General features: G+C 52.3%; 1 protein-coding gene across 1 annotated transcript in view; it reads left to right on the top strand.

Annotated features, from left to right (window-relative positions):
* The first annotated feature begins 4,434 nt into the window (after window positions 1–4,434).
* map3k4 (mitogen-activated protein kinase kinase kinase 4) overlaps window positions 4,435–27,157 on the top strand; it is a 33,887-nt gene continuing 11,164 nt past the window's right edge. Inside the window, 20 exon segments of the mRNA XM_047029154.1 lie at window positions 4,435–4,729; window positions 16,006–16,190; window positions 16,485–17,422; window positions 18,260–18,308; window positions 18,311–18,497; window positions 18,499–18,602; window positions 18,698–18,867; window positions 19,704–19,808; window positions 20,847–21,002; window positions 21,623–21,775; window positions 22,326–22,483; window positions 22,606–22,728; window positions 23,173–23,272; window positions 23,463–23,546; window positions 24,400–24,669; window positions 24,910–25,059; window positions 25,707–25,868; window positions 26,156–26,289; window positions 26,471–26,549; window positions 26,688–26,766. Of these exon segments, the coding sequence (XP_046885110.1) occupies window positions 4,695–4,729; window positions 16,006–16,190; window positions 16,485–17,422; window positions 18,260–18,308; window positions 18,311–18,497; window positions 18,499–18,602; window positions 18,698–18,867; window positions 19,704–19,808; window positions 20,847–21,002; window positions 21,623–21,775; window positions 22,326–22,483; window positions 22,606–22,728; window positions 23,173–23,272; window positions 23,463–23,546; window positions 24,400–24,669; window positions 24,910–25,059; window positions 25,707–25,868; window positions 26,156–26,289; window positions 26,471–26,549; window positions 26,688–26,766 (3,421 nt within the window). The 5' untranslated portion in view covers window positions 4,435–4,694.

The raw sequence follows: 27,157 nt of genomic DNA, 5'->3' as shown, positions 1-27,157 counted from the left end.
ATGTGGCGGCCGAGTCGAGGGTGGATGTGTGACGTATGTTTCCATCTTCTCTCCTCCCAGGTAGCCTATAGAAACAGGCGGCCCTCTATAGCCAAGTCATCGAAAGTGGTAACTGGTGTTAAATAAGCCTTGTTTTATCTATACAAAAACAACAATGGTCGCGATAGGGTGCGGTGAAACAAAATCCTCATTTAAACATGTTATGCCTGTGGCAAAGGGCTAGTAGGTCCTATTATGCTGTGAAATATGTATATTAAAATAAGCGCACCTTGTTGTCCATAATCTTTTATCTTCCTATACAAAATCACAAATTCAAACGGGGACAGACACACGCTATCGGTCTCAATATTTTCCATAGCGTGTTTTATAGCCTCAGCCTTTATCTGTGCACTGTGAACTTGTGTTAGTTCAAATCGATAATCAATTTTATCAGAGGACCTATGACCAATATTTATTTCGACACATTCGTTTTTGCCCTTCACAGGTTTCTCTCTCTCTCTTCATCTCTCTCTCTCTCTCTCTCTCTCTCTCTCTCTCTCTCTCTCTCTCTCTCTCTCACTGCCTCAAATGAAAGCAACACTTCAACTTGGGTGTAGCTGTTTAGTTTTGCTCGGTTTGGCGCACAAGTGAGGTCATAACCAAACGCTGCAGCACTACAAAACCACACCTCACCTCAGACTTCAGCTAGTCTGAACTGCACCAATGCCCTTTATCATACCTAATCGTAGACGCACCACGCCTATCTGCGCGTCAGATAGCGACTCAGGGTGGGGCGATGTTCTCAAGAGATTACCTGTTGGTCTGTGAATAGCCGTCAGGGTGCCTTTGTCAGTCAATGTAGCTATTATCCTCTGACTTCCCCATTCCGAGGTTGCCATTATGTCACATTTTATTTGATCCATTTCTTCTTTTGCAGGTTAGAGTGTAGTATGATACCAGGAAAACAGGAAGTAAAACATATCAGTGCTGTTCTTTTACGAAATCACGAGTGAAGATTTAATCATAAACTTCCCTTACATAACTCATTCACTGTGAGGGTACCTCACTCAACCTATTCTCTAACTTATTACATTTTAAAGCATTGTTATATATTGACAATATGATCCCACACCTTTCCCAAGAAAGGTTACTTTACTACCTGAATAAGCCTGTCATGTTTCCTCAGCAGTAGGGCTGCAGTGGGACTGACATGAGTGAGCATAACTTTCCCCTGTTGTTTCCTTGTCCCAGATGCTCTGCCAGTCAGAAAGGCCTCCAGAAATAGCCCTGGTCTGAACCGGTGTGACATTTCAAGGTCAGTGTGTTGGGAATCTGAGATTCTTACCAGGGACAGAGTAATTGTGAGCCAGTCCAAGGTTGTGTGCTAAATGATAAGCCCTGAGGTAAGGGAAGACCGAGGATAGCAGAGACAGGAGTGATGAGGTCAGACAGTTCTCTGGGTTGGATAGTGTGGCCTGGTTATTGTACAGTAGGCCTGTTTGCTGTTGATGGTTGCTAAACATCCTGATACAACAGGAAGATTCTTTCTCTTATGGAAAGTAAAATCAGTGATGAGCAGTGAAGTTGAGTACAAGGACATGGTTCTCTCGTTCAGTTGTCATAACATAGGTTTGCTTTGCTTGGTATATGCTTTAGGTATAAATGATTCGCACTCCGGGTCACGGCTGGGGTTAGGGTTGGTTTTACAGGCCCACTGCTGTGGACTCAGTCAACTGGAGAAGATAGAGAAGAAGACAACAGACGTCAACTGGAGAAGTTAGAGAAGAAGACAACAGTGACTTGAGAACAACACCTCAGGGTCCAGGATTCCCTGTGGTCTTCTGTGACTGTCCCTGCACAACAAGCCTCCCCAAGTTACTAACATGTTTATTACACAAGGTGTTACATCAGCAAACGGGTTGGCAAAGAAGACCCTTTAAAAGTAATATGTTAATGGACAACTGGAAAAGAAATGCGTCATAGAATAAGCCGTTGAAGTAAAGATGATGTTGACCTCGTAATAGTTCTATTGTTCTCTAATTCAGCGTGTCTGTGACTGTCATGTTCTGTCGGGTCACATTCCACGACATGTAGGTCATTCCATTATCCAAGCTGCTGTGATTTTGTCCACAGTATAAATATATACAGTATATTACTTGCTAATTAATTACCCGTGGTAATATTAATTCACTGTGTATGCTTCAAAATTTTAATAACATATTTTTTATATATTCTTTTATGTAGTTAAACTGTGGCACAAATTAATGAATAAAACACACATTTAACATTGGTATTTTAACCAGGGTGAGTTCTAAACTTCCATGACAGGGTGGGCAGTCAGAGACATTTCTTTCTTCATTTTTGAAAACAATGTAATCGATGTAAACAGTAACCAAACTCATGATATGCCAGCCCCATCCTGCCCTGTTGGGGGCTGTGTATATTCATATTTGGGCTTTCTCAAGCACTCAAAGTGATACATAAACACGGCCAATACAAATGTAGTATTACAGAGTTTGAAACCAATCCGAAATGAGAAAACCAGCACCCTTTGCTTACGTCAAAGACGACACAGATCTTTGATGAAGCCAGGAGCACGGCGAGACAGTCTGCAGCGCATAACCGGACGAGCTGGATGTTCAACATGGCACAGATCCTGTGATACGTGGGACCCCGGTGGACCCTGTGGTACGAACCCTGCCATACGTCCTCAAAGTACTCAAAAGACTTAAACGTCACAAATGTCTTCAAGGTTTTGACCACTAGAGCTCAAAAGAGCTGGGATTTACTATAATAATTAAAAATAACCTTTGGGCAAAGATTTGGCTGAATCAAGACTGGGAATGGTTAGTTAAGCATGACTTTTAACCATGGGGTTATTTAAGCTAGACAGTTTGAAAGCAGGGTAATGTTGTTGAGAAGCACTTATTGTCAAATTTGTTGAAATAAACTTCACATCTGGATAGCAACCAATAAATCTAAAGGTTTAACAGTTAAATAAAATAAATCTGATATCTGTGGGCGTCGCATGATTGTAATAAACACGACCAGTGCTTACACTGCATTCAGACTGAATGCAATGACTGGATGGGCTACCTGTCTGTCAGTGGTGGGCCTAGGGACATTTGGTGCCCTGGGCAAGGTTTAGGCGACCCCCTCTTCACGCCGCCCCGGGCGGCTGCCCGCTTCACCCATGTCAAAAACCGCTACTGATGTCTGTCTACAGTTCATGTGTTTGAGGGAGTGGCTTTGAAGTGAGGGGGTGGGATATTTAGGTTTGAATCCTTTCCAACTCAAGCCCAAATCTCTAGCTTCAAAAGTGACCTACCCTGCCTTTAACTCTTCAGAAAGAGTTGATGTCGTGCATGAAGGATATCACTAGGTGGCGCTGTGGACCAGCAGCTTGTTCCCTTATTCAGGCAAATGATGAGTCAAATGAGAGACAGGTGGGTCAAATGATCTAAAAAAGAGACAGAAAACTTTGTTGAAGTGTCAGAGGTACAAGTCGGTTACTATGTCATTTCAATTGCGGGAGGATGGGTGTTTAAAACCGCAAGACATGAAGAACACCTTTTGGTAACGGGTAACGTATACACTGTATATAATAGTCACTGTATACAGTATATTATATTATATGACTATTATGGGACTACAAGTCGCGTAAATACATGTCCTCTCACCATCTCGTTCTCTGCCCCCTCACCTCCTCGCTGTCTTTATATATTTGCTCTGTCACTTTCATGTCAAAAACATATGCCCAGTTGAATAGGGTTTCAAAAAAAAAAAACTATTCAGTTTTCGCTTGTCATTGATGCTGCAGATGGCTTGGAGCTCCAGTAGGTAACGTCATAAAATACTTCCAAACATGAGAAACACAGCCACAAATTATTGTCAAAATCGTCGGAGAGGCCCGCCTCGCCAAAGGCGATTGGCTGGAAGAAGAATTGTTGGAATATAATTGGCTCAAAAGTAGCCGACAGCTCCAAACATTATAAATGTTTGTTCCACTGGCACTGAGCTGTCTGTGTTGCTAAATAACTTTCAGAGGGCCTCCTTAGCTTACACAACATGTTTATAGGGGACACGACTGAGTTTCTTTTACTACAAAAAAACCTGTATCGTACCTGTATATTTAAGTGTAATGTCAGACTCCTATCTACTAGAAAGACTTAATGCACATCGATATAAAATGAAAACTAGAACGGTTATGTTCTGGCTTCACGGATTGAGAATGTGAGGCTTGAAAAAGCATCATATTAATGTTACCATATCATGTCAACGTTCAAAAGTATGTAAGTAGGCCTACTATTTTACACGGTGTATAAATTGTGCCCTTATTGTAACTGCACGTAAAAAAAATCTATGATTTTTTATGTAGGCTAAACTATATGGTGAATATCCAACTGAATAATTATGTTTACATAAAACAGGCAAGAGAATCGAGGACAGTGAGAACGAAAAAAAACGGCCTAGCACGAAGATCATCGCCAGTGTCGTAACTTGTAATGTACTGTACGAGTTGCCGTAGAAAAGCTTTTCTGATGGCGACAGCGCGCAAACGGGCGAGTCCTAACTCTGCGGGTGGATAAAAAAAGTGCTTTAAAAAGACGCCAATTTGACGCCTTTGCAAACAGCAAACGTGCAAACAGCTACTACATTTGTCGGGACATGGATGAGCCCATGCACGTGTAGAACTGAGGAGCCCTCCCCCTGCAATGGAACCCCCGGACCCTAACGACGATCCTAGCAGGTATGCGAAAGGATAGTTTGAGGAATATTGAGAACTACACAGCCGGGATCTCGCGCTTGCCACATTATGAGCTCAATGTGACAAATGAAGTGGGCCAATGGGCGCGCCTGCGCAACTCTGGCTGTCATCTTCCTGTCACAAAGTGGTCCGCGTGCAGTTGCAGTTCTTGTAAATTTGCAGCGTTGAAGTTGCAAACTTTTATGAGATAATTTGCGTCTTATAAACGCAAGTCTGTACAGATTTTCTAATAGTTATTCAGTTTTGGACTATTGGAGGAAATGCCTGCCGTGTGAAAGAGGTAATTTTTATAACTTGTCCAAGTCTGCACAACGTGAAAAAGCTATCCGTGTACGGCTAGCTAGCCAACGTTAGCTAGCTACAGCCAGCCAAATGAATAGTCGGGCGCTTCATCGAGTTATTGTCTGCAGTTTTCCGAAGTGTCATAATAATTGATTTCCTAGCTAGCTACATACTTCTATCCATAAGAGCTCCGTAGGTTGTTAAGCATTGATATTGCCCCTGTAGAATGCATGTGTTTATTTTATTATAATTAAACATCTTTTTGGCATTTCTAGGCATAATAAGTTGCAGATAGGTTCTGGATACACTCACACTGGTTATTTTGCGACTATACTGTCTGATTGAAATGTGTTGGTGTACAAAGGCAGAAATGTAGTGGCTACTCGAATTTCGTGCAGGCTGTGATTGTTCATGTAAACACCGCAAATGTGCTTAGCTGACATCGGAGCGGCCGGAGCAGTCAAGTCAGCCCTTTGTCAAAGATATCCATCTGGCCTGTTCACGTGTGTACTCCTGCGTGTAGGTTTGCTAACTTTTAATCGTGTAATGTGTCATTTGCCATCTAAGAAGTGGGCCAGTTGTGTAAAGGTGTGTCCTGTGTTTTTGTTATGTTTAGCAAGTACCGTTTGCTGTATTTCTGGATTCTCACCTGTTGAATAATAACTTTACTATTTATTTGTATTTGCACAATTGTTTTCATTCGTGTTTGTTTTGCGCAGTTCATTTATTATGTTGTTGTGGAATGCTTGTTATTCTATGTTGACGCCACTCGCTTCTTTCTTGACCCTAACGACGTCATTGCGCTTGTTTGCCCCTGACTCGTGGCGACAGATTTTCTGGAATCCAATGTTTTGTCTCCCGCGAGTCCCCCCCTTCCCCCGTCATGTTTTCATGGTTCGACTAAAGTCAGTTTGGATTAATCCAATCCATCCGCCGTCCGCATTACTCTCTGATCGGAGATTTTCTTTTTACTACACCATGCTTAGCATAGTTGGTCTTATGCAATAGTATGCAATAGGATATATTGGCACTGGTAGCTAAGAGCTGCAGTCGAGTGCATGTTATTCCAGGAAGCAGTGAGATTATTACAGTTTGCCTGCAAGATCCCCAGCAGACAGTGGAGTCAGTTTACTGGAGGACCCCCTTGCTCAGATACAGGAACTCACTGGGTGCTTCCACACACGGTTCTGCAGGAAAACGTAGAAGACTGAGGCAGAATACTGAGTGCAGAATTACGTGATGTCGAATGGCATTCCGACCACCTACCACCCCTTCTTCCCCCTCCCAAGTACTTTTGCAGGAAGCAGGGAGACACAACAACGCAAATGATTGTGCAAAGCTCTTCCAAGTTCAGGTCACATCTGTACAGAATGTCTCAGTTGTGGAACAGCACACTGTATTCATGTCTGCAGGAGACGGACACACAGAGATCTGTTGTGAGCCGCGTTTTAGGCTGTCTGTCTGTCTGTCAGCCTCTGGCCTCAGATTGAGGCCTCAGCCTCTGGCCTCAGCCTCTGGCCTCAGTCTGGGGCCTCAGCCTCTGGCCTCAGCCTCTGGCCTCAGTCTGGGGCCTCAGCCTCTGGCCTCAGCCTCTGGCCTCAGTCTGGGGCTTCAGTCTGGGGCCTCAGCCTCTGGCCTCAGTCTGGGGCTTCAGTCTGGGGCCTCAGCCTCTGGTCTCAGCCTCTGGCCTCAGTCTGGGGCCTGGTTGTTCCTCTAGCAGACTCCCACACTGCTGATGCCGGGACTTCCTGTGTGGTGTGAAGCAGATCCGTGCGACTTCCTGTGTGGTGTGCAGGAGATCTGATGGATTCTGGTTGTAAAAGCCATCTGTGGCTAGATGTTCTAGAACTCGTTAATGCCCTGACACTCGGGAATCCTGGCAACACTTCCTGAATATATATCCTTCCACCCCTCTCTGAGAGAGAGAGTAACGACTGCACCTTCATTTGGATTGTGTGCATATACTGTTGGAAGGAAGTGGTATATGGCTGCACAGTCCATTATTATTGTCTGTTTACACTGTTCCAGGGCAGACAGACTGGCACACACTCCCTGGAGCAGCAGGCTCCCTCACCCTGCAGGGTCATGAGGAGTAGAGCTGCTCCCTCACCCTGCAGGGTCATGAGGAGTAGAGCTGCTCCCTCACCCTGCAGGGTCATGAGGAGTAGAGCTGCTCCCTCACCCTGCAGGGTCATGAGGAGTAGAGCTGCTCCCTCACCCTGCAGGGTCATGAGGAGTAGAGCTGCTCCCTCACCCTGCAGGGTCATGAGGAGTAGAGCTGCTCCCTCACCCTGCAGGGTCATGAGGAGTAGAGCTGCTCCCTCACCCTGCAGGGTCATGAGGAGTAGAGCTGCTCCCTCACCCTGCAGGGTCATGAGGAGTAGAGCTGCTCCCTCACCCTGCAGGGTCATGAGGAGTAGAGCTGCTCCCTCACCCTGCAGGGTCATGAGGAGTAGAGCTGCTCCCTCACCCTGCAGGGTCATGAGGAGTAGAGCTGCTCCCTCACCCTGCAGGGTCATGAGGAGTAGAGCTGCTCCCTCACCCTGCAGGGTCATGAGGAGTAGAGCTGCTCCCTCACCCTGCAGGGTCATGAGGAGTAGAGCTGCTCCCTCACCCTGCAGGGTCATGAGGAGTAGAGCTGCTCCCTCACCCTGCAGGGTCATGAGGAGTAGAGCTGCTCCCTCACCCTGCAGGGTCATGAGGAGTAGAGCTGCTCCCTCACCCTGCAGGGTCATGAGGAGTAGAGCTGCTCCCTCACCCTGCAGGGTCATGAGGAGTAGAGCTGCTCCCTCACCCTGCAGGGTCATGAGGAGTAGAGCTGCTCCCTCACCCTGCAGGGTCATGAGGAGTAGAGCTGCTCCCTCACCCTGCAGGGTCATGAGGAGTAGAGCTGCTCCCTCACCCTGCAGGGTCATGAGGAGTAGAGCTGCTCCCTCACCCTGCAGGGTCATGAGGAGTAGAGCTGCTCCCTCACCCTGCAGGGTCATGAGGAGGAGAGCTGCTCCCTCACCCTGCAGGGTCATGAGGAGGAGAGCTGCTCCCTCACCCTGCAGGGTCATGAGGAGGAGAGCTGCTCCCTCACCCTGCAGGGTCATGAGGAGGAGAGCTGCTCCCTCACCCTGCAGGGTCATGAGGAGGAGAGCTGCTCCCTCACCCTGCAGGGTCATGAGGAGGAGAGCTGCTCCCTCACCCTGCAGGGTCATGAGGAGGAGAGCTGCTCCCTCACCCTGCAGGGTCATGAGGAGGAGAGCTGCTCCCTCACCCTGCAGGGTCATGAGGAGGAGAGCTGCTCCCTCACCCTGCAGGGTCATGAGGAGGAGAGCTGCTCCCTCACCCTGCAGGGTCATGAGGAGTAGAGCTGCTCCCTCACCCTGCAGGGTCATGAGGAGTAGAGCTGCTCCCTCACCCTGCAGGGTCATGAGGAGTAGAGCTGCTCCCTCACCCTGCAGGGTCATGAGGAGTAGAGCTGCTCCCTCACCCTGCAGGGTCATGAGGAGTAGAGCTGCTCCCTCACCCTGCAGGGTCATGAGGAGTAGCACAAACACTGGGTCACCCTGCAGCACAGAGCAGTACAGGCACCCTGCAGTACAGACACCCTGCAGTACAGACACCCTGCAGTACAGACACCCTGCAGCAGACACCCTGCAGCTTAGACACCCTGCAGCAGACACCCTGCAGCGCAGACACCCTGCAGCAGACACCCTGCAGCACAGAGCAGTACAGACACCCTGCAGCACAGACATACTGCAGTACAGACACCCTGCAGTACAGAGCAGCACAGACACACTGCAGCACAGAGTAGTATAGACACCCTGCAGTACAGACACACTGCAGCCCAGACACCCTGCAGCACAGACCCCTGCAGCACAGAGCAGTACAGACGCACTGCAGTACAGACGCACTGCAGTACAGACACCCTGCAGTACAGAGCAGCACAGACACCGTGCAGTACAGACACCCTGCAGCACAGAGCAGTACAGACACCCTGCAGCACAGAGCAGTTCAGACACCCTGCAGTACAGACACCCTGCAGCACAGAGCAGTACAGGCACCCTGGATGCTTTGGATATTGTATTTAAATCTCAGTTTAACTACAGTATTTTCTGAACAGTAGACTACTGAACCTCATAAAAGACATGTCTGTCTGTGTTTTTGCTCGGCATTTTGTATTTAAATGTGAGGTGAGGGGACGTTGTACTAGTAGCTGAGTTATCACAGCTTTTCTCTGCATAACTTGATCTGCATTTTGTTCAATGTTGTTATTGTTTCCATACATAACTGCTGTTGAAGCCACAGCTTGCTAGATAGCTGCTACATCTATGACCTAGAATAAACTCTGCCCCAGTTTCTGAAATGATCGATGTCTGTTCAGTCTCCGCCCCCAATGCCACTGGAGCAAATCACAATATTGATGATGTTTTTAATGAGGATACAGCTCAGTTTCTGGAAGGATTGGAATTATGATTATTATGGATTGGATTATGTTGCTTGGAACTGGTCTTTGATCGATGTAAAATATATTTCATAAAATACATCATTGTAAATATAAATCAATATAAATCGATAAACGTTCTTTCCCACATTGATTGTTTGATCTTTGCTGTCATCCTTGCTGAGGGTCGAGGACATGTGGTCATTCCCATCACAGACAGGTTTCAAACAGGCTTCAACTGACAAACAGGCCTCTGGGTTATTATTCTGCACTTCTGGGAAATTCTGAGTGGCTGAATTTGCTTCCGGCTGCATATTCCTCCCTTTTCTGTTTGCCCGTGGTTAGCTTGTTGACTGAAGTGTCAAGCGACTGTGCAACATATTTCCTTTTAGCAACTGCTATCGGAATCCCCCCCCCCCCTTCCCTCCCCTCTCAGGTACACAACACAGCTTTCTCATAAACGGGTTTGGGAACCATGGATGACTCATTTAGCTCGGAAAGCCCCCCCCACCCCCCCCATCCCCTGACAAAAAGAGTTTCTGCCAACTTGTCTTCCTCCCCCTCCCCTCCTCGTACGCTCCTGTGGTGTAGCCCCGTGTCACTCGGCAGCTGTGACCAGCCATTCAGCTCTGCCCCCCCCCCCGGCCACGTGCCCCCCCCTCCCCCGTGCACCCTTCCCCAACCCTCCCTCACAATGCTCCTGCCTGGCACAATGGATCTGATGGCTGGGGGTTCAAAGGTCGCCCCCGGCCCCTCTGTCTTCCGGCCCACTGGCTGGTTATGACCCTTCAGAGCGCCTGTCTGAGGGGGAGGGGCCACAGCAGCCCTGCGGCTCGGACTGCTGAGCTGGTTGGCTGTCAGATGAGCCATTGAGAGAAGCCAGACGCCATCTGCAGGGGCAATTCAACTGGTGTCAGCCCGGGGAGGGGAGGGGGAGGCAGCAGGGATGTGTGAAGGGTGACAGAGGGGGAGGGGGAAGTGAGGTGGGGGGAGGGAGGTGAACATGGCCTACTCATGGTTTACATGTTTACAATTAGTCATTTAGCCGACGTCCTTGTCCAGAGCGACTGACAGCAAGTACAGGGACATTCAAGGCAAGTAGGGTGAAGTGCCTTGCCCAAGGACGCAACGTCATTTGGCACGGCCGGGAATCGAACCGGCAACTTTCTGATTGATAGCCCGATTCCCTAAACGCTCAGCCACCTGACCCCCGAGCTCACGCAGGCATGAGGTTCTCATTGGCAGTCAGTTGAGAAGGTGTGTCTGTGTCCTGTACTGTCCTTGGGCCCAGCAGAGCTTCGCAGAAGCGTCTCATAGCAACCAAACAAACAGTGGGCAGTGTGATGATGTCACTGGTTCCGGTCCCATTCCTGAGTGATTGAGTCACCTCACTGTGCCCAGGGCCACACCCCATGTACTGCACACGCACACACACACACCCTCGCATGCTCCACCACAGCAACAAAACAAGAGAGGAATAGTTTGCGTCGAGCTACGTTGTCTATTATGCCAAACGATATGGCTACTACTGGTTAAGGCTGATGACTCTGACGTAAACCGACCTACACTAGCAACCCTCTTAGATGGAGGCTGACTGACCCAATCAGAAGCAGTTTCATTCTGCCAGTGTAGCGTCCGCCGGTGCCACACAAAGCGGACTTGTGCGACTTGTTCTTGCGATGACACCAGCGTGCTCAAAAGACCCCTGTTGTTCTCTGTAGAAGTTGGTCACTTCATTAGGGAACCGGCAGGGATGTGCCCTCCTCCTTAATGCTTGGTGGTGGTGAAGTACAGCTCCTCCTCCTCTCTACACATGGTGATCCTCCTTCCTGTCCTCTCCTCCTGAAGCTCTCTCTCTTCTTGCTCATCCTCCTTTCCTTATCCCTCTCCTCCTGATCCTCCTTCCTGACCCTCCCTCTCCCTCCTTCCTTCTCCTCTCATCGTCTCCGTCTCCCCTTTTCCCTCTGATCAACCCTCTCCTCCTTCTTTCCTCCTTCGCTCTCCTTCTCCTCCTGCTCCTCTTCTCATCTTCCTCCTCTTCTCTTTCCCTCTCCTCTCTTCCATCTGATCCTCCCTCATCTCCGCTCCTCCTCTCATCTTCTCCTCCCCCTCCTCCTCCTGCTCCCCCTCCTCCTCCTCCTCCCTCTCCTGCTCCCCCTCCTCTCTCTCCTCTCTCTCCTCCTCCTCCCTCTCCTCCTCCTCCTCCTCCCTCTCCTCCTCCTGCTCCCCCTCCCCCTCCTCTCTTCCTCCTCCTCCTCCCTCTCCTCCTCCTCCTCCCTCTCCTGCTCCCCCTCCTCCTCCTCCTCCCTCTCCTGCTCCCCCTCCTCCCTCTCCTGCTCCCCCTCCTCCCTCTCCTGCTCCCCCTCCTCCCTCTCCTGCTCCTCCCTCTCCTCCTCCTCCTCCCTCTCCTGTTCCCCCTCCTCCTCCTCCTCCCTCTCCTGCTCCCCCTCCTCCCTCTCCTGCTCCCCCTCCTCCCTCTCCTCCTCCTCCTCCCTCCCTCTCCTGCTCCCCCTCCTCCTCCTCCTCCTCCTCCCTCTCCTGCTCCTCCCTCTCCTCCTCCTCCTGCTCCTCCTCCTCCCTCCCTCTCCTGCTCCCCCTCCTCCTCCTCCTCCTCCCTCTCCTGCTCCCCCTCCTTCCTCTCCTCCTCCTCCTCCTCCCTCTCCTGCTCCTCCCTCTCCTCCTCCTCCCTCCCTCTCCTGCTCCCCCTCCTCCTCCTCCTCCTCCCTCTCCTGCTCCCCCTCCTCTCTCTACATTGTGATGTTGTAGCTGCAGCATCTGGAGTCTTCTGTGTCTCCAGCCCAACAGCAGCAGGTGTCTGTAGCTCCAAAGTGGGTCCCAGGGGAGAGAGACAGAGAGTGAGTGTGTGTGTGCTTTAGGGTGTGTGTGTGTGCTTTAGGGTGTGTGTGTGTGTGTGTGTGTGTGTGCTTTAGGGTGTGTGTGTGTGTGTGCTTTAGGGTGTGTGTGTGTGTGTGTGTGCTTTAGGGTGTGTGTGTGTGTGTGTGCTTTAGGGTGTGTGTGTGTGTGTGCTTTAAGTTGTGTGTGTGTGTGTGTGCTTTAGGGTGTGTGTGTGTGTGTGTGCGCTTTAGGGTGTGTGTGTGCACGGCGGGGAGGCGGCATTGTGTGGTCTGTTTGTGTAAGTGGGTGGAGTGTGTGCATGTGTGCTTTAGGAGATGAGTGACTGTCAGTGACGGTGGGGGGGGGGTCAGGGCAGATGGGCAGTAGATGCTCGTGCTCATTGTCTCCAGTGAAATGCGACAGGGGGAGGGGGGATTAAGGCTCCTCGTGAAAGTGATCTAGTAATGCAGATAGATCACACACACTCCTACACACGCACACACAGGTTCACACACCCACACACACACACTGGTTCACACACACAGGTTCACACACACACACACACACAGGTTCATACACACACACTGGTTCACACACACACACACTCATGCACACTTGTTTGTACAAGTGTACACATTCTCACACACACACACACACACTTGTCCACACACTTGCACACTTTTACACACGTTCACACACTTATACACAAACAATCATAGGGCTTGAAATGAACAGTTACTTGGTGGCTCTGGCACAGCAGAAATGTAGGAGCACCACAACTACCATGTTTATGTTATAGATTTAAAGGGTTCAGGGGGGGGGGGGTTGTTTCTGACTAGTTGTATAACTCGAGTAAGCTCTCAACTCGGCAGATATACATTTCCTCTGTATGCCTGCGCCTCGTCCATTAACTGTATACAGCGGGACAGGTTATCCCTTACTTTTCAGTGTGAGAAATACAAGGTGTCGCGTGAGAAATGGTTGAATGGTTGAAATGCGCGAGTCTCTGGGCTAATGCGTGAGCCTTGAGAGCCCTGGATTTATTTTGAGCGCTGGTTAGCTCTTCGTCACCTGACAACCCAGCGCAGTGACTAGGAGTGACTGACGGCTAATATTAATTAATCAAAAATCTGCATTCAAATTTAGAACATAAAAATGAAGTTTAATTGGTCATGGAACGTTGGATAGAACGGTGGAGTGGTCACGGTATCAGCTCACAGCAGGCACACACTGTGCAGTAGGTTCATTAGCAAGCGTTTTGTAAAGAAATTAAAACAGGTTACACCATAAGACCTATTTGCATTCGCACAAATGCTCTCAAACCTCTGTTTGGGAGGATATGAGACCAAAAAGGTGGCAATTTCACACATCCTCACACACTTGTACACCAGCAGACAGACACACGTGGTGGAATGTCTTTCACTTGATTGATGGAGGGATGAAGATATTAAGTACCCCCTCCACCCTGCCCTTCCCCCCCCCCCCCACACACATACACAGACTCCTTTCTCTCACCCTCACACACACCCCCAGCCTGACCTCCCACACACCCTCCACCCTGCCCTCCCTCCCCCCCACACACACACTTCTTTCTCTCACCCTCACACACACCCCCACCCTGACCTCACACACACGCACACACATACACTCCATTCTCTCGCGCTATCCTCTTTTCCTCTCTCCCCTCTTCCTCCTTTGTTTTCACGGACAGGTCAGCCCCTCCTCCTCTAATCCTGTTAAACTCTCCTCCGAGCAGCTTATAGGAACAAAGAGCGCAACCTGGAGAGGCGTGGTCGCAGCCGTCTCTGCTGCTTTGTGTTCTGGTCGCCTTTTACTCTGAAGGAAGTGTTTCAACAGCTTGGTTTCTGCTCTCTCTTTGTCGTCGTCGTCCCCCCCCTCTCTTTCTCTACCCTCGTTCTGTCTGTCCATCTTCTCTCTCTGTATCTCTCTCCTGAGTCCTGCACCAGTGTGATTTCAGTTTTCTAAATGTCCAGGGTGGTGTAGCTGCTACCTGGCCGTTCTGACTGCCCAGTAAAGACAAAATCAACAGATCTCACTCTCTACCCCCCTTCTCTCTGATTCTCTCTCTGAATAGAGGCCAGGTCACCCACAGTCACTCTCTCTCTCTCTGAATAGAGGCCAGGTCACCCACAGTCACTCTCTCTCTCTGAATAGAGGCCAGTGACTTGCTGTCGCTGCTATCTCACCTCTCGCCAGATCTATTTTCATATCTATCATCCTCCAGCCTGACTGTTAGCTCTTATTCACACACACCAATGAGGGTTCAGGTCTAAATGGGTTGAGATCATTTTAGCATGGGTATATTGTGGGTGTGTTTGCACGTGTGCATGTGTGTTTGTGCGTGTGCGTGCACATTTGCGTGTGTGTGTTTGTCCATGTGTGTGTGTGTGTGTGTGCGCACGTGGGTGTGTGTGTGTTTGTAGGTTTGTGTGTGTGCGTGCACGTGTGTCTGCTGGTGCGCTGTACAGAACTGTAGTCAGCAGCTGCAGAGACTGTGACGTTGTCAGCAGACATCCTGCATAATGAGCTCTTACTGCCCGGGGTCGTAGGTTAGAGAGCCCTGGGGCGTGACCTTTGACCTGCCGCTCTGTGGTGCTTCCGTATGGCTGCTGACCTGTGGTATGACCTCCTGAAGGGAGACACAATTATTATGAATACTGACACAATTATTGTTAATATTTTGTTATATAAATATTGTTCATATTTTGTTTCGTATTTGCGATTATTTAACGCCGATGACTCATTGACACATCAGCATCATTGTGAAACAGAATGCGGCACAATAATCGTTTTATCTTGATAATCAAATCACACGTAGCTGAGAGTGTAGCAGACAGACTCCGGTAGATGAAGGCTGGGCGGGAAATTCACAATATTGACATCCAACAATTACTAAAACATACAAAAATATCAAATGATTATTGTGCTGCATTGTGGTTTGCGATGATGATCTTGTTTTGTCTTGTGTTATACATCCAGAACCCCTGTCCTTTCGTCTAAAAGCCCAAACTCTCTCAGCCGGCCCGGGACTCGCTAAGAACTCACACTTCAGCGTTACTTAACTGTTGTTTGCCTTTTCTAAGCGTGGTGACAGAGGGCTTTCCAGAAGCCCACAGCCCAGCAGTATAGCTGAAGCCCACAGCCCAGCAGTATAGCTGAAGCCCACAGCCCAGCAGTATAGCTGAAGCCCACAGCCCAGCAGTATAGCTGAAGCCCACAGCCCAGCAGTATAGCTGAAGCCCACAGCCCAGCAGTATAGCTGAAGCCCACAGCCCAGCAGTATAGCTGAAGCCCACAGCCCAGCAGTATAGCTGAAGCCCACAGCCCAGCAGTATAGCTGAAGCCCACAGCCCAGCAGTATAGCTGAAGCCCACAGCCCAGCAGTATAGCTGAAGCCCACAGCCCAGCAGTATAGCTGAAGCCCACAGCCCAGCAGTATAGCTGAAGCCTCGGAGATAACCCCCCCAGGGCCCTCCTGGCCTGCCTGAGCGCCTCACGAGCCCCAGCCTTCTGGAACTGGAAAACATCCCCACACCATATCCTCATTCTATGGTGGAGTTCTTCTGTCCTTCCCCTCATGTCCGAGACGCTCCTGCTGACTAACAGCTAGTCGTCCAGAGCATGGCGGCCCCCAGTTTGAGAACCACTGCTGTAGCTAACCTCCACCTCCCCCCCCCCCCTCCCCCAGACAGACGAGCCCCCCCGGTGATGCCAGGCCCCGGGGTGCCCCAGAGGAGGACGAGTCCTGGGACGCCGAGGAGGAGGGCCTGTACAGCAACTCCCCCCCCTGCACCCCCCGGCAGATGAAGCGCATGTCAGGGAAACACCAGAGGAACAGCCAGGGCCGCTCAGCTGGACGATCCCCCAACAAGGGTGAGAGAGGGAGGGGAGGATAAGGGAGGTGAGGGGGGGAGAGCGGAGAAGGAGGAGGGAAGGAAGACACGAGGAGAGCTTTTTTGAAACCGCGCTGTTGCAGTAGCATTACCAAAACAAAATACAAAATGTGTCACGATTTGGAGAGGAGGGTTTATCAGCCCCTAACTGCATTTGTTTAGTCAAAACAAACAAAAACAAAACACTTATCTTTGGTTTTTATTGTACTAGGTGCGCTAAATCGTGATATATTTAGTCATTTTCAATTGTGTGTGTGTGTGTGTGTGTGAACAGACAAGCCAGACCCCACCAGCCCCTCGACCCCGAGGTCCCGGGACAGGGAGAGCCCTCGTCCGTCCGAGGTCCCCGAGGAGCACAGCTACAAGCAGGGGAAGAAGAAACGCTCCACCCAGCGCTCCACGGAAAGAGACAAGAAGACCTTCGAAGGCTCCTTCATGCTGGACCCGCTGTCCAGGCCCAGCCCCTTCGGAGCCCTCAGCATGGACCCCAGGAAGCCCTACCTAAGCCTGGGCAAGCTGCCCGTCAGCATGCCCCACGCCCTGGCCCCCCGGCCCCACCGCCAGACGTCGCGCTCCGACTGCCCCGCCGACCGCCTCAAGTTCTTCGAGACGCTGCGCCTGCTCCTCAAGCTCACCTCCATGTCGTCCAAGAAGAAGGAGAAGGAGCAGCGCGGCCTGGAGAACTCGGCCTTCATGGGCCAGAACAACGAGGTGGTGTGGCTGGAGCTGCAGGCCTGGCACGCCCACCGCTCGGTCCACGACCAGGATCTCTTTCTCTACACGGCCCGCCAGGCCATCCCCGACATCATCAGGGAGGTGCTGCACTTCAAGGTGGACTACCACAGCCTTAGCCCCTGTAGGACGCAGCCAGAGGCCGGGGCAAAAGAACCAGGGCCGGCGGAGAGGGGCGGTCAGGACATCCCCTCCCCGGGTGGTGAACCCTGGCTGGGCCGCTCTCCGGCCGCGGGCCCCTCGGAGGGCAGCCGCGTGGGGGTGGACCCGTGGGGCTTCAGCGCCAGCCCGTCCCCATCGCTGGATGTGGCGGCCCCGCTGGGCCCGGGGCAGGGCTGCCGGGAGCACCTGCAGAGGCAGCGGCTGGCCTTCCAGCAGGTGAAGAGGGTCATGGAGCTGCTGGAGTCTGTGGAGGCCCTGTTCCCCTCCCTGCAGGCCCTGCAGAAGGACTACGACAAGTACGCCGCCAGAGACTTCCAGGTGGGCCACGCACACACACACACCCATCCTCCCTAACCTCCTCCAGTGTTTCCCACAGCATGTAGTGAGATTGTGGGGGGAACTTTGGGACCGTAGGGGGTCCGGTGGCATGCTCCCAGAGAGAACATTTATAACGTTAAATCCATCGAGGAAGCGCACATCTCAGAAACCTCAGTCATAATGCCATTAGGATTCTACCCTGATGTACAGTGTTTGCCTGCACCTAGATGGCCTATAAACGAAGTAATAATATATAATATAAAAATAATATAATTATTTTCCACATGCACCAACTTCTGAAACTATGCCATCAAACTATCCTAGCAAGCTAGCTACCTCTTACTGTTTCTTTCTCATCTGGTGCTCCTGGTAGATTTCACTCTCTTTTAAAACAGCCTACTTATCTATGCTCATGATCTGGGATAGAAACCAATCAAGGATAGAAACAATAACGGTACTTTAACTTGATTACATGTAACAGCCTAAGGTTATATGATGAGCCAGCTAGCTCCTCAGATGCAAAAAATAGTAACGTGTCAGAGCTCGTAATAACAACGTTAACATTTAGAATTAGCTAACGCTAGCTAGCTATGAGCTAACGCTAGCTAGCTAGACGTCAGCGAGGAGACTGACAGCTAACTTCGTTAGAGCTAACGTTGGGAAAAAGTTTTGTTTTGAAACTTTATGAAACTATGGCGGGACGCCACAACCTAGCGATGGAAACACTGCCCCCCCCCGACTACAGCTTAGTGAAGTGCACCAGCAGCCACACACACACACACAGCCTCACACACACACATCCTTCCTACCCTCTTGTGTGTGTCTGTGTGTTTCCAGGGCAGGGTGCAGGCTCTCTGTCTATGGCTCAACATCACCCAGGACCTCAACAGAAGCTGCGTGTCATGGCAACCGTGCTGGGCCTCAGAGACTTGTCCCGGATTGGCTGGCCCGTCTTCGAGATCCCCTCGCCCCGCTGTTCCCGCGGCAACGAGGAAGAGCAAGACGAGGACGAGGACGAAGAGAACGACTCGACCGCCACCTTCACGGCCGACAGTGAGGGCGAGGAGCGGGACGCGGGGGGAGGAGGGGGGGGAGCTGTCGCCCTGCCTCACGCCCAAGTTCACCCGCCTGCTGTCCGAGGAGGAGTTTCTGCCTGTGGCGGGGGAGGCAGGAGCGGGAGGCTCTGCTGGGGAGGCTGGGGGCAGAGGAGGCTGGGGCGGGGGGCAGGGGAGGCAGGGGCAGGGGCTGGGGCTGGGGCAGCGGAGGCAGGGGCAGGGGCTGGGGCTGGGGGACAGTACTGCTCCACTGCCATCTACCGGCCGTTTGTGGACAAGGCCCTGAAGCAGATGGGCCTGCGTAAGCTGATCCTCAGGCTGCACAAGCTGATGGACCGATCCCTGCAGCGGGCCAGGGCCGCCCTGCTCAGCCACACTCCTGCTCTGGAGGTGAGGGGAGGGGGAGGGGAGGGGAGGGGAGGGGAGGGGAGGGGAGGGGAGGGGAGGGGAGGGGAGGGGGAGATTTGAGGTTATGGATTTGACGTTCTAGTTATGCAATTCTGACTAATAATGCTTTTACCAATGTTTGATTAGGCTTCAAAGTGCAAAATGTGCATGCTGCTCACTGCATAGTGTTTAGCAAATAAAAACAATTATGCTTGTTATTTAGTTAGTAAAAATGACTCAACTGAGTAACAACAGTTGAGTCATTCAGACATGCTTTGTGGGTGAAACAGGGTTTCCCTCCTGCCATCGGCAGGGGCGGGGGTGATAATGAACTAGTTCAGATGGCTCAACCTCACAGCTATCTGTCTGCAGGTCATGGACATATGCTGACGACTCTGTCACACACACTTTTAGACATCTACTCATCCTAGTAGTACAACATGCATATCTACTCACAAAGCAAACGCACACTGAAACCTGTATCTTCTTTCTCCTCTCCTCCCTTTCTATCTTTCTATCTCTCTGCCCTCTCCCTCCCCTCTTCTCTCCTCCTTTTTCCTCAATTCTTTTCAAATGTGTTTTATTGGCTTGAATGTAACAACAACAATATTGCCAAAGTATCAATTAAACACGTGTGTGCGTAGTGTGTCTAGGTCATTCACTTTCCCTCAGGTTGGGGCATGTTGATAGATATGGGGCAGCGAGATACGATGTCTCCTTCTAGGAGTATTTTAGATTTGGAGAGGTCATTTAACGCTTTGAAATCTGAGAGTACAGAAGTTGAAATTTGTTTAGGTAAATCAAGTCAATCTGGCCCTCGTCCCCTTCTCCTCCTCCAGTTTGCAGACTTCCCAGACCCCATGCTGTACAGTGACTACCTGCCGGAGCTTTCCAGGCACCTGTCCTGTGGGGATCCAGGCCGGCCCGATCTGGACGCTGACCAGGTGAGCTAAACTCTTCGAAGATGACACCTTTTTACATTTATAAAAGTGCATGCAAAGAGATGGTACGTTCAGTTTGAAGTCTCCCGTTTAGCCGCTTGTGGTGGAAGCGTGTTGAGTGGTGGAAGCGTATTGAGGGGTGGAAGCGTGTCGAGGGGTGGAAGCGTGTTGGGTGGTGGATGCGTGTTGAGTGATGGAAGCGTGTTGAGTGATGGAAGCGTGTTGAGTGATGGAAGCGTGTTGAGTGATGGAAGCGTGTTGAGTGATGGAAGCGTGTTGAGTGATGGAAGCGTGTTGAGTGATGGAAGCGTGTTGAGTGATGGAAGCGTGTTGAGTGATGGAAGCGTGTCGAGAGGTGGAAGCGTGTCAAGGGGTGGAAGCGTGTCGGGTGGTGGAAGCGTGTCGAGTGATGGAAGCGTGTCGAGTGATGGAAGCGTGTTGAGTGATGGAAGCGTGTTGAGTGATGGAAGCGTGTTGAGTGATGGAAGCGTGTTGAGTGATGGAAGCGTGTTGAGTGATGGAAGCGTGTCGAGGGGTGGAAGCGTGTCGAGGGGTGGAAGCGTGTCGGGTGATGGAAGCGTGTCGGGTGATGGAAGCGTGTCGGGTGATGGAAGCGTGTCGGGTGATGGAAGCGTGTCGAGGGGTGGAAGCATGTCGAGGGGTGGAAGCGTGTCGAGGGGTGGAAGCGTGTCGAGGGGTGGAAGCGTGTCGAGGGGTGGAAGCGTGTCGAGGGGTGGAAGCGTGTCGAGGGGTGGAAGCGTGTCGAGGGGTGGAAGCGTGTCGAGGGGTGGAAGCGTGTCGAGGGGTGGAAGCGTGTCGAGGGGTGGAAGCGTGTCGAGGGGTGGAAGCGTGTCGGGTGGTGGAAGCGTGTCGGGTGGTGGAAGCGTGTCGAGGGGTGGAAGCGTGTCGAGGGGTGGAAGCGTGTCGAGGGGTGGAAGGGTGTCGAGTGATGGAAGGGTGTCGAGTGATGGAAGCGTGTCGAGGGATGGAAGCGTGTCGAGTGATGGAAGCGTGTTGAGTGACCGTGTGTGTGGTTTGCAGGTGTCGTGGGGGGAGCTGCTGGACATGGACCTGCCCTCGTTCCGTCCGGCCTTCCTGGTTCTCTGCAGAGTTCTGCTGAACGTCATCCACGAGTGTCTCAAACTGCGTCTGGAACAGAGGCCCGCCGGGGAACCCTCTTTGCTCAGCATCAAACAGGTCTGCTGTAAACATTTACTCGCTCACACACACAATCGCTCATACACACTCGCTCACACACACACTCGCTCACACACACACTCGCTCACACACACACTCGCTCACACACACACTCGCTCACACACACAGGCGCTCACACACACAGGCTCTGAATTATGGTTATACTTCAGCTCACTTCAGCCACTTGTTTATCCTTGTGTGTGTTAAAGGCAGGGTAGGCAAGTTGTGTGAAGCTCGCTATTTTAGCTTGTTTTTGACACGATTCAAACCCAAATATCCCACATCCTCCCTTCAAAGCCACTCCCACACAACTACAGTGACGAGCATTGAGTGGAGGGGCAGAGTGAGCGCAGGTAGGGAGGTAGACAGACAGGTAGCCCGTCCAATCACTAGTCAGGGTATACTTTAATGATAAGTCCTGTTTATTACAGTATTGCGACGCCCACAAATGTCAGAATTATTTCATATTGCCGTCAAACCTTTATATATATTGGTTGCTATCAAGACGTAAAGTTACTTTCGGCAAATATGAGAAAAAGTGCTTCTCAACACCATTGCCTACCCTGCCTTTAATGCCTGTGTGTGTTTGTGTGTGTGTGTGTGTGTGTGTGTGTGTGTAGCTGGTGCGCGAGTGTAAGGAGGTGCTGAAGGGGGGTCTGCTGATGAAGCAGTATTACCAGTTCATGCTGAGGGGCGTGGTCACCGACGCCCAGGGCCTGCAGACCAACGCCAACATCGATGAGTTTGAGGAAGACCTGCACAAGATGCTGGTGGTGAGCCTCCAACACTGACCCCAACACTGACCCCAGCACTGACCCCAACACTGACCCCAGCACTGACCCCAACACTGACCCCAGCACTGACCCCAGCACTGACCCCAACACTGACCCCAGCACTGACCCCAACACTGACCCCAGCACTGACCCCAGCTCTGACCTCCTCCTGACCAGAACCCTGGCCAGTCTTGCCAGCTGACAGCAAACAGCTTTATCAGGCTTGGCTCGGTAAACGTAAGAGGAAGGTTTTTCTTAGAGAGATGCGCTACTGCTCTCTGGCTCGTAAGCGTGTTTCTTCTCTCATGAACACTTTCCTAACAGGCCTGGTGAGAAAGCAGAACACCAGTCTCCAGCCCCAGACTAGGCTCTTCTACAAACTGGATTTTATAAACCAGGAACTGGATTGGCCAAGTCAAAAAATCTTTTGATTTGTGTTCAGGCTTCTGTGCTACAGCAACATATATCAGTATCTCATCTGGGCTTTGCTGTGTGTGATTGTGTCTTTGTGTGTGTGTATGTATGTGTGTGTGTGTGTGTGTGTGTTCAGGTGTACTTTGACTACATGCACAGCTGGATCCAGATGCTGCAGCAGCTGCCCCAGGCGTCCCACAGCCTGAAGAACCTGCTGGAGGAGGAGTGGAACTTCACCAAGGTCATCACCCCTTACATCAGGGGAGGAGAGGCCCAGTCCGGCAAGCTCTTCTGGTCAGTAGCTCTGTAGTACACTGTTACCCTTCCACCTTGTTACCCTGCTGCCCTACTACTCTGCTATCCTAGCCTGTGACCCTATCCATTATATCACAAATTGTTACCTTTATCGTATCCAGCGACATTGCCGGCATGCTGCTGAAGTCTACAGGAGAGTTCCTGGACGCGGGGCTGCAGAAGAGTGGAGACGAATTCTGGGGCAGCGGAGAGGACGAGACGAGCAACGTGTCAGACGAAATCAGGTAGGGAGAGGGTGGGGAACAGGGGGAGAGAGGGGTGGGGAACAGGGGGAGAGAGGGTGGGGAACAGGGGGAGAGGGGTGGAGAACAGGGAGAGAGGGTGGAGAACAGGGAGAGAGGGTGGAGAACAGGGAGAGAGGGGTGGAGAACAGGGGGAGAGGGGTGGAGAACAGGGGGAGAGGGGTGGAGAACAGGGGGAGAGAGGGTGGAGAACAGGGGGAGAGGGTGGAGAACAGGGGGAGAGGGTGGAGAAGAGGGGGAGAGGGGTGGATGGATGAAGGCGAAAGAGGGAGGTTCCAGGTACTCTAGGTCGTTCTGTAGTGGGTAATAATTTGATTCTCCTCCTACAACCAGAGTACAGATGTACTTCCCGTGTTTTGCGCTACTTCCTGTGATGAAAGTGAAGAGATGAAGCAGCCCGTGTGTGTGTGTCTCGTCCCTGTCCAGGCGGTCGGTCATCGAGACCAGCAGGTCTCTGAAAGAGCTGTTCCATGAGGCCAGGGAGAGAGCATCCAAAGCTCTGGGCTTTGCCAAGATGCTCCGCAAGGTATGTGTGTGTTATCAGTCCCCTCTGTGTGTGTGTGTGTGTGATCTCTCCTCTGTGTGTTTGTGTACGTCATGTGTTTGAGGCTGCGGTGTCCTTCTGTTATTACAGATAAGGCTGTGAATGTTGTCTGTACTGACTGACCTCTGTTTGTGTCCCCCCCCACCTCCCCCCTCCTCCTCCTCCCCCTCAGGACCTGGAGATTGCTGCAGACTTCAGCATCACCAGTGGGGTGTCCAGTCTCCTGGATGCTCTCAGGGAAAGAAACTATGTCAAGGTGCTTTTCAGGGATGATGTCAATTATCTCTCTGTCTGTCTGTCTGTCTGTCTGTCTGTCTCTCTCTCTGTTTATCTCTCTCTGTTTATCTCTCTCTCTGTCTTTCTCTGTCTCTCTCTGTCTCTCTGTCTCTCTCTCCCTCTCTCATATCAGTGGAGATGTTCTATTCAGAGTGCTTCTGACCTCAAAGCTTTATCTCGGTGTCATTCAACCTGTTATCTCACTGCTGGGTTTCTAATCCTGGTTCTTTGAATCTCTCCCCCTGTATCTCTCTCCTCTTCTTCCGTCCCCTCCAATCTCTCTCTGTCTCCCGGACTTTGCTCTCCCTCTTCTGTTTCTGTCCCCCCTCCTCCCCCCCCCCACTGGCCTGGTCCCCCCCCCACACTGGCCTGGTCCCCCCCCCCCCCACTGGCCTGGTCCCCCCCCCCCCCCCCCCCCCACTGGCCTGGTCCGCCCCCCCCCCCACTGGCCTGGTCCCCCCCCCACACTGGCCTGGTCCCCCCCCCCCCACTGGCCTGGTCCCCCCCCCCCCCCACTGGCCTGGTCCCCCCCCCCCCCCCCCCACTGGCCTGGTCCCCCCCCCCCCCCCCCACTGGCCTGGTCCCCCCCCCACACTGGCCTGGTCCCCCCCCCCCCCCCCCCCCCCCCACTGGCCTGGTCCCCCCCCGCCCCCACTGGCCTGGCCCCCCCCCCCCACACTGGCCTGGTCCCCCCCCCCCCACTGGCCTGGTCCCCCCCCCCCCCCCCCACACTGGCCTGGTCCCCCCCCCCACACTGGCCTGGTCCCCCCCCCCCCCCACTGGCCTGGTCCCCCCCCCACACTGGCCTGGTCCCCCCCCCCCCCCCCCCCCAGGTCCAGATCCCGGGGCTGGAGGAGCTGGAGGTGTTTGTCCCCAGCGTGCTGATGGAGCAGCGCCCGCTGATCCTGCAGCTGCTCCATGCCGCCGCAGGGAAGGACTGCAGCATGGAGCCGGAGGAGCAGAGCCAGGACGAGGCCTACCTGCTGATGAGCAAGCCCGGAGCCTGGGGCTCGCCTGGGGAAACAGGCTGGGCGCAGTGGGGGGGCCAGACCATCAAACTGGTGCCCCAGGTGGAGACGGTGGACACACTCAGGGCCATGAAGGTAGGTCTGGGAGTTGTAGTTCATAGTGGTTGTAGTTCATAGTGGTTGTGGGTGCTGGCTGACTGATTGACTACTTGACTGATTTATGAATTGGTTAACTGATTGTCTGGCTGACTGACTGATTAGCTGATTGTCTGGCTGACTGACTGATTAGCTGATTGGCTGGTTGATTGACTGATTAGCTGATCATATGACTAATCGACCGCCTGGATATGACTGACTGGTTGTGGTGCGTCCCAGGTGGAGAACCTGCTCCTGATCGTGATGCAGTCGGCCCACCTGGTGGCCCAGAGGAAGGCCTTCCAGCAGGCCATGGAGGACGTGCTGTCCCTCAGCCGAGAGCAGACCTCCAGCCAGCCTCTCATAGCCTGCGCCCTGGAGCAGCTCAAGGTAGGCTGCACGCACACGCACACACACACATATGTGTATAAACACACACACGCACATACAGTACGCACACACACGTATGTATATAAACATGCGCACACGTAAATAAACATACCCACATCATGTACGCACACACACGTATGCAGACGCACACGCTCATGTATACACACGCACACACACACATCAAACAAAGCGTCCACTGTTTTCACAGCGTCAGTCGGCCCAGTGTTCTTCATTCAGAACCATAGGATTTCCAGTAAACCTTGTGAGTTCCCCCTCAGTCACAGGGAGGCCGAGGAGACCCACACACTTGTGTCTCTCTCACTCTCTCTCTCTCTCCTTGTGAGTTCCCCTCAGTCACAGGGAGACCGAGGAGACCCACACACTTTTGTCTCTCTCTCGCTCTGTCTCTCTCTCCTTGTGAGTTCCCCTCAGTCACCCACACACTCACACTCTCAGTGTGTTCCCTGTCAAGACGTCCTCAGACGAGAGAGGCTGTCTCAGTGCTCCTCCCTGTCAGTCTAGTTTGTGGCAGATGCAAGCTTTGTGAAAGGATGTCTCTATTTCTCTCTCTCTCCCTGTGACAAAGTCAAGGAAAGTAGCACAAGCGTCACTTCTCCGTCCCTCCCCTCCCCTCTCTCCCCCTCCAGAACGAGGCTCTCCAGTTGTGTATAAGGATCAGCTTGGCTATCGACCAGGTGGAGTTCATGTTCACGTCGGAGTTCCAGTCGGAGGTGGACGAGTCGGAGTGCTCCACCCTGCAGCAGTACTACCGGGAGGCCATGATCCAGGGCTACAACTTCGCCTTCGAGGTCAGGAGGGGGGAGAAGGGTTAGAGGGGTAGGAGGGGAGGCATGGGATGAGAGGGGTAGGTGGAGAGGAAAGTGGGGGGGGAGAGACAGACTAAAGGGGGCAGACGGATGACTGTCCTCGTCCCTGACGTGGTCGGTCTCCTGTCTGTCCTCGTCCCTGACGTGGTCGGTCTCCTGTCTGTCCTCGTCCCTGACGCGGTCGGTCTCCTGTCTGTCCTCGTCCCTGACGCGGTCGGTCTCCTGTCTGTCCTCGTCCCTGACGCGGTCGTTCTCCTGTCTGTCCCCAGTACCACAAGGAGGTCGTTCGCCTGATGTCTGGAGAGTTCCGCCAGAGGATCGGAGAGCGCTACATCTCCTTCGCCAGGAAGTGGATGAACTACGTCCTGACCAAGTGTGAGAGCGGACGTGGGACTAGGCCCAGGTCAGACCTCTCTCTGCCTTGCTGTTCTCCCTCCCTGCCTCCCTCCCTCCCTGCCTGCCTACCTGCCCCCTCCCCTCCCTCCCTCCCTGCCCCCCTCCCTGCCTCCCTCCCCTCCTGCTTACTCTCGCTCCCCGTCTGTCTGTCCATCCTCTCACGGCGTGGTTGGTGTGTCCCTCTCCAGGTGGGCCACTCAAGGCTTCGACTTCCTCCAGGCCATCGAGCCCGCCTTCATCTCAGCCCTGCCTGAGGACGACTTCCTGGTAAAGACGCCACCATCGATTGGTCAATTGGCCTGTCAATCAATCTCAGTCTTCATCCATACCTTATTCCGCAACAGGGTGTTTTACGTCACTTGTGGTCATGTTGTCATTGTAACCTTTCTCTTCCTTTGTGTGCAGAACCTTCAGGCGTTGATGAATGAGTGCATTGGTCATGTGATTGGCAAGCCCCACAGCCCTGTCACTGGCATGTACATAGGTGAGTTAAAACCAGTCCCACACAGAGATACGTCTGAGCTAAAGCCTTCAGTGTATGTGTACACATGGGGAAAGCTGAGCCAGTGTATGTGTAGGCTGCCCCCCCCCCACCTGGATGTCCCTGTTGTCTATAAACCAGTCAGTCTATTCTTACCTCCTAAGGGCCTTGCAGTCATTCAGTCAATCAGGCTGCCTGGATGTTTATTCAGGTCAGCCATTCACCCAGAATGGTCTGTCCTTACAACAAGGACCTGTTATATCAAGTTGTACTGACCTTGCCGTTTGTGTCTCCGTCTCCCCTCTCCTTCCCTCTCCTTCCCTCTCCTTCCCTCTCCTTCCCTCTCCCCTCCTTTCTCCACACCTCCTCCTGTCCTCTCTCTCCTCCCCACTCT

This window comes from Hypomesus transpacificus, chromosome 11 (genome assembly GCF_021917145.1).
Source record: "Hypomesus transpacificus isolate Combined female chromosome 11, fHypTra1, whole genome shotgun sequence".
NCBI lineage: Eukaryota > Metazoa > Chordata > Actinopteri > Osmeriformes > Osmeridae > Hypomesus > Hypomesus transpacificus.
Note: the sequence above shows the minus strand (reverse complement) of the source record. Positions and strands in the feature narration are given on the sequence as shown.